The following is a 12,992-nucleotide window of genomic DNA, read 5'->3' on the forward strand; positions in this document are numbered from 1 at the left end:
AGGGAGGAGGATGTCTTCCCTGTAACTCACAGCGTTGAGATTGCCTGCAATGACAACAAGCTTAGTCTGATGATTTAATTAAAAAAAAATGTATTTCACCTTTATTTAACCAGGTAAGCTATTTGAGAACAAGTTCTCATTTATAACTGCGACCTGGCCAAGATAAGGCAAAGCAGTGCAACACAAACAACAACACAGAGTTACACTTGGAATAAACAAGCGTACATTCAATAACACAATAGAAAAAAATAAAGTCTATAATATACAGTGTGTGCAAATGGCGTAAGGAGGTAGGCAATAAATAGGCAATGGTAGCGAAGTAATTACAAGTTAGCAGATTAACACTGGACTGATAAATGAGCAGATGATGATGTGTAAGTAGAGATACTGGTGTGCAAAACAGCAGAAAGTAAATAAAAACAGTATGGGGATGAGGTAGGTAGATTGGGTGGGCTATTGACAGATGGACTATGTACAGCTGCAGCGATCGGTTAGCTGCTCAGATAGCTGATGTTTAAAGTTAGTGAGGGAAATATATGTTTCCAGCCACAGCGACTTTTGCAATTCGTTCCAGTCACTGGCAGCAGGGAACTGGAACGAAAGGCGGCCAAAGGAGGTGTTGGCTTTGGGGATGACCAGTGAGATATACCTGCTGGAGCCCGTGCTGTGGGTGCGTGTTGTTATCGTGACCAGTGAGCTAAGATAAGGCAGAGCTTTACCTAGCATAGACTTATAAATGACCTGAGGCCAGTGGGTCTGAGAACGAATATATTGGCCTGGGTTAGGCTAGTCAGGAAGAAAGCATGTCCAGCCGTAGAGAAATGCTTGTTGAAATTTTCGATCATCATGGATTTATCGGTGGTGACCGTGTTACCTAGCCTCAATGCAGTGGGCAGCTAGGAGGAGGTGCTCTTGTTCTCCATGGACTTGACAGTGTCCCAAAACGTTTTGAAGTTGGAGCTACAGGATGCACATTTCTGTTTTAAAAGCTAGCCTTTGCTTTCCTGACTGGCTGCGTGTATTGGTTCCTGACTTCCCTGAACAGTTGCATATCGCGGGGACTATTCGATGCTATTGCAGTCCGCCACAGGATGTTTTTGTGCTGGTCAAGGGCAGTCAGGTCTGGAGTGATGGAGTGATGATGCTGTGACACACCGCCCCAGACCATGATGGACCCTCCACCTCCAAATCGATCCCGCTCCAGAGTACAGGCCTCGGTGTAACGCTCATTCATTCGATGATAAACGCGAATCCGACCATCACCCCTGGTGAGACAAAACCACGACTCGTCAGTGAAGAGCACTTTTTGCCAGTCCTGTCTGGTCCAGCGATGGTGGGTTTGTGCCCATAGGCGACGTTGTTGCCGGTGATGTCTGGTGGGGACCTGCCTTACAACAGGCCAACAAGCCCTCAGTCCAGCCTCTCTCAGCCTATTGTGGACAGTCTGAACACTGATGGAGGGATTGTGTGTTCCTGGTGTAACTCGGGCAGTTGTTGTTGCCATCCTGTACTTGTCCCTCAGGTGTGATGTTCGGATGTACCGATCCTGTGCAGGTGTTGTTACATGTGGTCGGCCACTGCAAGGACGATCAGCTGTCCGTCATGTCTCCCTGTAGGACTGTCTTAGGCGTCTCACAGTACAGACATTGAAATCTATTGCCCTGGCCACATCTGCAGTCCTCATGCCTCCTTGCAGCATGCCTAAGGCACGTTAACGCAGATGAGCAGGGACCCTGGGCATCTTTTGGTGTTTTTCAGAGTCAGTAGAAAGTCCTCTTTAGTGTCCTATGTTTTCATAACTGTGGCCTTAAGTGCCTACCGTCTGTAAGCTGTTAGTGTCTGTTTTTTAAAAACTTAGTTTATTGAATTTTCAACACCAGCATTTAAAAAATACTGCACTTGTAAGTTAGTTGTTAGTAATATAAAACAACACATCAAAGGCAACAATACTGCAAAACAAAGAGAGAGACAAAATACAAAATTAAAAAATAAACATAAAAAATTAAAAGACAAGAAAATAAATCTATTTTGATACAGTTGTTACAGGTCAACTAGCACAGATAATACAGTCCTTAACATCCAAGATGTCGTATGTCTCACTAACAAAGTGACAAAGGCAATTACATCCTTATTGATTTTGGTCAATTGTATTGTGGGTAAGGAAACCCCAAATGATGCAATACAAGGGTCTGTCTCGATTTGTGTGCCGCTTAATTCTGAAAGTGTGTTAAAGATGTCTTTCCAGAAACCAACAAGAGATGGGCAACACCAAAACATGTGTACATGATTAGCAGGAGACTGGTTACAAGGGTTCACATCCTTGTACATTTTGGATAATCTTGCTTTGGTCCAGTGGGCCCTATGAATGAGTTCGCATTGAATGAGACCGTGCTGAGCACAAATAGTGAGTGCCCCTTCCCATAGTTCATAAGATATTTCCTCAACCAGTTCCTCCTCCCATGAGTATTTAATATTGTTTAATGAGGTGGTTTGTAGTGAGCACATTTGACTATAGATTATTGACACGGTGCCTATAAATGTATTAACATGTATATTATATAGCCTATGTAAATATAATAGCCTGCCAGCTGCCTGCTTCAATTTGAACCAAAATAACCAAATACATGTAGTATTCGTTCTGAAATGTATGATGACAGAAATGGAAGGCTATCTAGGCCTGCCTTGGCTTACCAAACTACGTTGACAAGAAAGACCCCTCCCTTCACCACAATGAGGCAGGCGCTCAGCTATCCGCCTATAAACAAGCTGACAGCAGAATCCGGCTGATCACTGACAGCAAGGGAACGAACAGCTCAAGACCAGACGCAGTGCGCGCACGGACACGGATGGGATATTGGCAACATTACGCAGCAGGAGAGTGATGGAAAGTACCGAACAGAGTCGATAGTGGGTGAACTTATAAGGCAATTGGCTTGCAAGTATGTATTATACGCACCAAATAGTTTTCTTTCCCCCGCAGTCGATTCTGTAGCCAATCTTTCAGAACCGCTATAAAGTCACGACGAAGAATGAAGAAACACTGAAAAATGTAGCCAATTGAGATATTCAAAGCTGCACACGAGTGTACAAAGTCCTCAGCGCAACCCGAAGCCGGTCTTTAAGTTTTTTTTTTGTCCAAGAGGAAAGAACATGATTCCACCAGCTAACATCATGCAAGACGAGAGTTTGGGCAAGGAGAACGAGCGCGAGCAGCACGAGACCCCTCAGTCACCAGCGCCCAGCGCGAGTCAACAGGAGACAAAGGTAGTGGTACCCAAGAAGGTCGGTTTTTAGTTGATGCGCCCATTCCATGAATCAATAGATCGTGAAATGGTTTAAAATAGATAAAGAACCTGCATAACTGCCTCTCAATCTGTCTGGAACAGCCGAAGCTTAGACATGTACCTTATTTCAATTATTTAGCCAAATGGTCAATTAAGTCTATTTTATATATATTTTAAATGGCTCATATATTGCACATGGTCATACTTGTGCATCTTGTTGTAAACAAAAACATTTTCATGTGGTATATTCCAACCATTCATACACGTTTCATGTATTAAATATGTTCAGTATCTCAGTGTCTGGCATTCTTAAAGTAAAGTTATATGATGGACATATATATATATATATATATGTATACTCTGAAATACTATTTTAGGCTACTATGTTGTATTATAGCTCAAAATCCTATAATAACAACATTAATTGTTCCTGTGTTCGATTTAGTCTGAATTGAGTTTTCCCACTGATTCCAGTGAAGTGTTTCCACTGGTTGTTTTCAGCCAATATTATTGGCTTATAACATCCAACCTTGCCAATGAAAGTACAGTATCATATTTAACCTTGCCAATGGAAGTACAGTATCATAAAAATATGAATATTTATGAATAGGACAGACAGATGGACCCTAAAAGTTGATGGGGGTTGCTGCACGTGGGAGCTATAGGAGGGTTCCAGCTCTGCCGTTGGCATTTTGTTTAATTTTGTGTTCCACACCTATTTATCTGGGTCACCCATAGCCCTGAGTAAGTACTAGCTATAATTAGCTCTAACATACTGGACCAGTCACTATCATTATGGTTGTAGGTTTTCAGCCAGTTACACTCCCTTCCTGTCCCAAAGCTCTCTGGCTTTATGCGGGACACTTTAGACACGCTTCTCAGTTCTCGTAAATGACAATCTCAAGTTGAGAGAAACCATTTCAGTTTTTCCGTTCCCTTTCCTTGGCAGCCAGTTGCTCCAGCGATGGCAAAACGAAAACCCTTTCCCCTTTCACCGTTACATTAGTCTGTAGCACTCCCCATCTCTACACATCAGTAAATGTGGTCGCTAGATTGCTATTTGAAGGGATTCTTGGCAGGTATCCTGGAGTAGCTTAGCAGCTGTGGGCAAGCAACTGTAATCATTTCTTCCAGGTGTCTCAGTTGGGATGTTATGGTTGGGTTCCTTTGAGAGAAGTGTGTGACTGTGGATATGCTGATTGCTTTCTGAATGGATAATTAGTTATTAGTCACGTGTCATCATTTTTTTTTTTTATTATTGAGAAATGATACCTGTTCCCAGAATGCCACTTATACATTCTAGAATGTTGGAATACTGCATGAAACCATACCTCACACCTGTGATTCAATGCACATGGCACAGGCTGTTGATTTAATTCGGAATGCATAGTAAACCATTTGTAATGCAATTTGCAGAGAAAAAACTAGGCTACTTCTCTAAAGGCAACATTGTTTCACTTTCACTGTTTTCGATGTGACTTTCATTGTTTTTCCTTTTAAAGGAAAGTTGGGGTTCATAAAGTAAGAAAACTAAAGTGTCCTATCAAAACTTTAATCAGCCTCTTTGCCAAACCTCCATTTTATATACTCTTGATGAGAAACACTATTTAAGCTGCCTTGGGAAATTTGTAATTCATGAGATTCCCTGAGGTGTTTTTGGTAAATTAGCTTTTAGCTTGAAATCCCCCCTTCTCATTAGCCCCCTGTGAAGTATGATAGAGTGGCTCTTTTTAAGCTTGTCCATGTGGCTATTGCTCATGTGATGGATCCTGTATCAACAGCCAGACATTTCCCAATGGGGTACCCTCAGCCTGGTCTGTTGATTCATTTGTCTTATTATGCTGAGGAAGACCTTAATGTAGAGTTCTAGTATTGAGAAAGAGAACAGTGCAGCCTTCATTGTTTATGATGAAGTGCATTGAGTGGCTCCTGCCTTTATAGAAATATAGCTGAAAGCTCTTCATAATTTGTTTTATTTTTCATGGAAGGGGAGCAACATACCAGTAAACATATTTTCTATAGAATATAAAACATGGCAAATAATTTTAGATGGGCGTCTAATTGATGTACAGTTTTCTGTTTCCTTCCATTAAATCACAGAGCAGTCACATCATTCCCTTATTGAGAGAGGAAGAAAGTACAATATATTTTTGATAGATCCCTCCTCTCCAATTTTCTGACTGCTTTAATGTGCACATGTAGGGGTTTTAAGGATTCCAGCCACTAAGCTCATGATAGAGTGGGTAACACAGATGCTCATAAAATACTGACATCTGGTGTATTATGGCTCTCTCTCTGGTCTTAGTAGAGAAAGTGCAAAATGCAATGATAACACATCTCTATTTTGTCCATCTCCAAGCTATAACTTAAAATAATGATACTTCTCAGTCGGGATCCTATTGAAATGGGGAATAGGTGTTCCTTAGATACTGTATTCTGTAACGTCGACGCTGGGAGTTCGAGAGGCAGGTGGTAAGTTTAATATAACAATGAACATGGAACGATATAACGTAGGAGTAGCTTTTAGACATGACCAAACAGAAACAAAACTGCCTGGGGAAGGAACCTATTGGAGTGCCAGATAAAGGTGAGGTATTGGAGAACAGGTGTGCTTGATGATGAAGTGCAGGTGCAAGTAATGATGAAAGCCAGGTGCGAGTAATGATGAAAGCCAGGTGTGAGTAATGATGAAAGCCAGGTGTGAGTAATGATGAAAGCCAGGTGCGAGTAATGATGAAAGCCAGGTGCGAGTAATGATGAAGCGCAGGTGCGAGTAATGATGAAAGCCAGGTGTGCGTAATGATGGTTGCCTGGAGCAAGTAATGATGAAAGCCAGGTGTGCGTAATGATGGTTACCAGGTGTGAGTAATGATGAAAGCCAGGTGTGCGTAATGATGGTTGCCAGGTGTGAGTAATGATGAAAGCCAGGTGTGCGTAATGATGGTTGCCAGGACTGGTGGTTAGTAAACCGGCTACGTCGAACGCCGGAGGGGAGGAGCCGGAGTAGACAGATACAGTATCAGCATTGCAATTTGACTTTCAAGATGACACAATTTAGAATTTATTTGAATTTATCTTGACCATTGTTTAATTTCAATGTCATTACTGAGAAGTCAAACAAACACAAAAGGCAGCCTTTCTCAGTGAGGAAGAAGACTGTCTATACATTATAGATGGGTATTTTATTTTCCAATCACCATCTCCTAGAGTCAAGGCTAGACTACACCAAAGCTTAATTGTGAAAAGACAGCTACACTGAACTACCAGAGTACCATGCTCTGTTGGTGGGGGGCTGATTTAATTACTTCCAGATTGACCAGATTGATCAACAGGTCATGATCACGTACACACATACTGCCAAAACTCAGTTTCACTGCTGCATTCATTTGGATGGAAAATAAAACGGGAACACAATTGCAAATTGCATTTGAGATAATGCAATCATTGGTCACCACAGGAGATTTGTTCATCCAACAAAACATTTTATGATATGTATATGTATGTTATCCTCAACACTTTCCAGTCATGGAACCTGGAAATCACTGAGGCCAATCTAATGAAAACAGATCAACTGCAGGGACAAATGCACCTAAATAACAAGTTGAAAATTAGCCACTCACCCTGGTGTAGAGTCCCCATTACAGATTCAGCCACTGACTTGTGAAATGGAAAATAATTGTTTAATGAGTCCATTCTCTGACCACCATTCACCATACTTTTAAAAGAAGTGCTCTTTAATGTGACAGTGCAGGCACTGACTGGGCAGATATACGGAAGCAATGAAATTGTAGTTTGGTGGAGAGTCGTTTTGTTGAGAGTTTGTCACGACCCAAGTGGGAGCGTAGTAAACAATAAGTCTTTCAACATGAGAAAAAACATTTGTAGAGGTGGTAGAAGAGCTCTTTAAGTTATTCAAACAAATAAACAGAAGCAGTAAGGAATTTGTAGAAAAAAAGGAGGAAGGGAGCCATTGCTAAGGTACACAATAGTAGGTTTTTGGTAGATAGAAGGTGCTAAGGTACACAATAGTAGGTTTTTGGTAGATAGAAGGTGCTAAGGTACACAATAGTAGGTTTTTGGTAGACAGAAGGTGCTAAGGTACACAATAGTAGGTTTTTGGTAGACCGAAGGTGCTAAGGTACACAATAGTAGGTTTTTGGTAGACAGAAGGTGCTAAGGTACACAATAGTAGGTTTTTGGTAGATAGAAGGTGCTAAGGTACACAATAGTAGGTTTTTGGTAGATAGAAGGTGCTAAGGTACACAATAGTAGGTTTTTGGTAGACAGAAGGTGCTAAGGTACACAATAGTAGGTTTTTGGTAGATAGAAGGTGCTAAGGTACACAATAGTAGGTTTTTGTAGATAGAAGGTACTAAGGTACACAATAGTAGGTTTTTGGTTGACAGAAGGTGCTAAGGTACACAATAGTAGGTTTTTGGTAGATAGAAGGTACTAAGGTACACAATAGTAGGTTTTTGGTAGACAGAAGGTGCTAAGATACATAATAGTAGGTTTTTGGTAGACAGAAAGTGCTAAGATACACAATAGTAGGTTTTTGGTAGACAGAAGGTGCTAAGGTACACAATAGTAGGTTTTTGGTAGATAGAAGGTACTAAGGTACACAATAGTAGGTTTTTGGTAGACAGAAGGTGCTAAGGTACACAATAGTAGGTTTTTGGTAGATAGAAGGTGCTAAGATACACAATAGTAGGTTTTTGGTAGATAGAAGGTGCTAAGGTACACAATAGTAGGTTTTTGGTAGACAAAATGTGCTAAGGTACACAATAGTAGGTTTTTGGTAGATAGAAGGTGCTAAGATACACAATAGTAGGTTTTTGGTAGATAGAAGGTGCTAAGGTACACAATAGTAGGTTTTTGGTAGACAAAATGTGCTAAGGTACACAATAGTAGATTTTGGTAGATAGAAGGTGCTTTTTGGTAAAAGGGATACATTGTTCATCAAAAAGAAAGGAGGACCAAGGCACTCTTCATATAATGAATTAAAATGCCTTTATTTGTATGGCATGTTCAATGGAAACAGTTTTAAAAACTCTGAAATGTCTTGGTTGCATGGCCTCAGGGTGTACAGTAAGGAATTTGTTGAGAGTTTGTCACAACCCAAGTCAGAGTGTAGTAAACAATAAGTCCTTTAAGATGAGGAAATACATTTGTAGAGATGGTAGAGGAGACATTTCCTGTCTCCTGGGATGCTCTATAAATTATACCTAAAAAAAAGAGAAGCAGTAAGGAAATTGATTCAGGTTATGGCCCAGCATGGTAGAAGTGATTCCTCCATGATGCGAAGCGTAACCTGGGAAATTACATTTCCTTTCCATGTGGGGGACCGAACCTATACAGTGGTTTTCTACAAAAGAACTGCAGGTTGACTTTGCAATTTCAGTGGCCGCTTACATTATGAGCGTCAGAAATAGACTTAGAAAAATATGAGTGAACATTCATGAATGTTTTTCTCTTTCAGTTGAAGCTTTCAGTTGAAGACTCTTTCAGTTGAAGACTCAATGTGAGTTATCTTGGAACAGCCCAATGAGAAGTCATAAGCAGTAATAATGCAGAAAAGGATTGTATGGCACCTTGTATAGACGTGCTGCTTATGGAGCAAAGATACCCATGCTACAGTAATGGGACCAATTTTAATTAATTTGATACATACTGTACAATATTGTACGGTAATAAACATGTTCTAAGGTCAATTTCTTCTCAATCTATTTCTCTATTTCTCTATTTCTCTATTTCTCTATTTCTCTCTCTCTCTCTCTCTCTCTCTCTCTCTCTCTCTCTCTCTCTATCTCTCTCTCTCCCTCCCTTTCTCTCTCGCTCTGCAGATGCAGAAGTTGAAGCGCTCCCTCTCCTTCAAAACCAAGAGCATGCGCAGCAAGAGCGCTGACAACTTCTTCCAGCGCAACAACAATGACGCCAAGTTATCGACGGAGCTGCTCTCTGACAACAGCAGCAGCACGTGCCAACTGAGCGTGATCGGGGTGGCGGTGGCCCATCCCGTCCACCCCATCCAACCTGTCCAACCTGTCCACCCTGTCCACCCCATCCACCCTGTTCACCCCGTCCACTCAGTCCACCCCATCCACCATGCCCCCCCTCTCTCAACCTCCAACCTGGTGATCTCTAATGCGCCCCCGGCCATCCCGTGTGCTCCCCCTTCCTTGGTCTATTCCCCGGGACGCCACCCCCTTGCCATCGACCCCACTGGACATGGCTTCATGGAGCACATCTTCAAGAAGCCCACCTTCTGTGACGTCTGCAACCACATGATCGTAGGTAATGGTCACCCTCCGAATTCAAACAAACATTCACACTGTAGTGTATTGCAGAGAAACCTCAGCGTAGATGCTGCCTTCCTCTGACACCGCCTGGTATAGAGGTCCGGAATGGCAGGAAGCTTGGCCCCAGTGATTTACTGGGCCGTATGCACTACCGTCTGTAGCGCCTTGCTGTCGGAGGCAGAGCAGTTGCCATACCAGGCAGGGATGCAACCAGTCAGGATGCTCTCGATGTTGCAGCTGTAGAACCTTTTGAGAATCTGAGGACACATGCCAAATCTTTTCGGTCTCCTGAGGGGGAATAGGCTTTGTCGTGCCCTCTTCACGACTTTCTTGGTGTATTTTGACTATGATTGTTTGTTGGTGATGTGAACACCAAGGAACTTGAAGCGCTCAACATGCTCCACTACAGCCCCTTCGATGAGAATGAGGTCGTTCTCGTTCCTCCTTTTCCTGTAGTCCACAATCATCTCCTTTGTCTTGATCACAGTCACTGCCAGGTCTCTGACCTCCTCCCTATAGGCTGTCTCATTGTTGTCGTGATCAGGCCTGCCACTGGTGTGTCGACTGCAAACTTCATGATGGTGTTAGAGTCATGGGTGAATAGGGCGTGCAGGAGGGGACTTTTCATACACCCCTAAGGGGCCCCCATGTTGAGGATCAGTGTGGCAGATATGTTGTTACCTACCCTTACTACCTGGGGGCGGCCCGTCAGGAAGTCCAGGATCCAGTTGTAGAGGGAGGTGTTAAGTCCTAGGGTCCTTAGCTTATTGATGAGCTTTGAGGGCACTATGGTGTTGAACGCTGAGCTGTAGTCAATGAGTGGGAAAGGGCAGTCTGGAATGCAATAGAGATGATATCATCTGTGGATCTATTTGGGTGGTATGTCAATTGGAGTGATTCTATGGTTTCTGGGATAATAGTGTTGATGTGAGTCATGACCAGCCTTCCAAAACACTTCCTGGCTTCAGACGTGAGTGCTCCGGGTCGGTAGTCATTTAGGCAGGTTACCTTAGTGTTCTTGGGCAGAGGGACTATGGTGGCCTGCTTGAAACATGTTGGTATTACAGACTCATTCCGGGACAGGATGAACATGCAGTGAAGACACTTGCCAGTTGGATATCGCATGCTCGGGGTACACGTCCTGGTCATCCGTCTGGCCTGCGACCTTGTGAATGTTGACCTGTTTAAAGGTCTTACTCACATCGGCATGGCCGGGTAGCCTAGTGGTTAGAGCGTTGGACTAGTAACCGAAAGGTTGCAAGTTCAAATCCCTGAGCTGACAAGGTACAAATCTGTCGTTCTGCTCTTGAACAGGCAGTTAACCCACTGTTCCTAGGCTGTCATTGAAAATAAGAATTTGTTCTTGACTGACTTGAAAAAAGAAAAAAAACATTGGCTACGGAGAGCGTGATCACACAGATCAGACCTGCCAGTCATCAGACTATCACTGTCGTGTCATCAGCAAACTTGATGATGGTGTTGGAGTCGTGCCTGGCCACACAGTTGTGGGTGAACTGCTCTCCATTCGTCCAGCTCAACAGATCGAATGAGAGCGTGTGTGAGAGAAAGAGCGAGAGAGACTGTTTAATGAGCCCTGTGGAAGGAGAGTTAGAGTCACAGAAGGGCAGCAAGACCATCACATAGAACTAAAGGCTTGAATGCTGGGATGTCAGCATACTGAATCACAGAGCAAAATGGACTTGGTCAGGTTTTATGAATTTCAATGCTGCTCTCCGATATAATATTTTGTCTTGGGAGTTGTACAAATGCCTGCGCTATGCATCAATTAAGGGGCCTGATTAACTTTTCTCAGCAATCAATGAATCTCTAATGCCTGTCTAGACTCTAGAGAACTGGAAAGGAAGTCATATTAGAAGACCTGTTGAGAATCCTCTACAACGAGTCAACATCACCTTGTTTGCACATAGGGTGCTTTTATTTAATAAAAGTTCATGCAGAATTAATGTCATCCATAATGAAAAAGCTGATTTTATTACCTTGTTCTCCAGCTCATTGGATTGATGGGGTATATTATGGAATGCAAACACACCATTTGTTGGAAATCAATTGAGCCCCCGAGCATGTTCCCCTTCAAGCGTGTGCTCCTGTGTGAAAATGTAATTGTGCTGCTGGATGTATGAAATGGGTTCTTCTATTGTATATAATTTGATTTGGCAAATTGCAAATCACATAATTGTCGTACGACATGGGAAAGTAATATCTTCGCTTTGATACATTTCTGCAAATTCAATCCCAAAGATAGACATGTAAACAGAAGGAAACATCCAAAATACTGGTCAAAGTTCATTAGCTTAAAAGTTTATCAGGTGAAATACTAATCACTGAGCCCAGGGGAATATTATGATGAGGTGTTTGTTACGTCTGTAATTCCTAGCCTAACTCCTAGAAAAATTCTCTCTCTCTTTTTCTCTCTCTTTTTGTCTCTCTGTCTTTTTTCTCTCTCTTTTTGTCTCTCTCTCTCTCTTTTTTCTCTCTCTTGCTCTCTCTCTCTCTCTCTCTCTCTCTCTCTCTCTCTCTCTCTCTCTCTCTCTCTCTCTCTCTCTCTCTCTCCCTCAATTCAATTCAATTCAAGGGCTTTATTGGCATGGGAAACATTGCCAAAGCAAGTGAGGTAGATAATATATAAAGTGAGTATATAAAGTGAAATAAACAATACAAAATTAACAGTAAACATTACACATACAGAAGTTTCAAAACAATAAAGACATTACAAATGTCATATTATATATATACACAGTGTTTTAACAATGTACAAATGGTAAAGGACACAAGATAAAATAAATAAGTATAAATATGGGTTGTATTTACAATGGTGTGTGTTCTTCACTGGTTGCCCTTTTCTTGTGGCAACAGGTCACAAATCTTGCTGCTGTGATGGCACACTGTGGGATTTCACCCAGTAGATATGGGAGTTTATCAAACTTGGATTTGTTTTCGAATTCTTTGTGGATCTGTGTAATCTGAGGGAAATATGTCTCTCTAATATGGTCATACATTGGGCAGGAGGTTAGGAAGTGCAGCTCAGTTTCCATCTCATTTTGTGGGCAGTGAGCACATAGCCTGTCTTCTCTTGAGAGCCATGTCTGCCTACGGCGGCCTTTCTCAATAGCAAGGCTATGCTCACTGAGTCTGTACATAGTCAAAGCTTTCCTTCATTTTGGGTCAGTCACAGTGGTTAGGTATTCTGCCGCTGTGTACTCTCTGTGTAGGGCCAAATAGCATTCTAGTTTGCTCTGTTTTTTTGTTAATTCTTTCCAATGTGTCAAGTAATTATCTTTTTGTTTTCTCATGATTTGGTTGGGTCTAATTGTGCTGCTGTCCTGGGGCTCTGTAGGGTGTGTTTGTGTTTGTGAACAGAGCCCCAGGACCAGCTTGCTTAGGGGACTCT

General features: G+C 42.2%; 1 protein-coding gene across 4 annotated transcripts in view; it reads left to right on the plus strand.

Moving 5' to 3' along the window:
* The first annotated feature begins 2,800 nt into the window (after positions 1–2,800).
* stac (SH3 and cysteine rich domain) overlaps positions 2,801–12,992 on the plus strand; it is a 58,772-nt gene continuing 48,580 nt past the window's right edge. The window contains exons 1-3 of one of the 4 annotated variants that reach the window (XM_035742505.2): positions 2,801–3,264; positions 8,764–8,805; positions 9,128–9,578. In XM_035742505.2, the coding sequence (XP_035598398.1) occupies positions 9,128–9,578 (451 nt within the window). In that variant the 5' untranslated portion in view covers positions 2,801–3,264; positions 8,764–8,805. Of the gene's footprint in view, positions 3,283–8,763; positions 8,806–9,127; positions 9,579–12,992 lie in introns of all 4 variants that reach the window. The other 3 variants (XM_035742504.2, XM_035742502.2, XM_035742503.2) reach the window with 3 other exon arrangements.

The sequence above is a fragment of the Oncorhynchus keta genome, chromosome 29, assembly GCF_023373465.1.
Source record: "Oncorhynchus keta strain PuntledgeMale-10-30-2019 chromosome 29, Oket_V2, whole genome shotgun sequence".
Taxonomy (NCBI): Eukaryota; Metazoa; Chordata; class Actinopteri; order Salmoniformes; family Salmonidae; genus Oncorhynchus; species Oncorhynchus keta.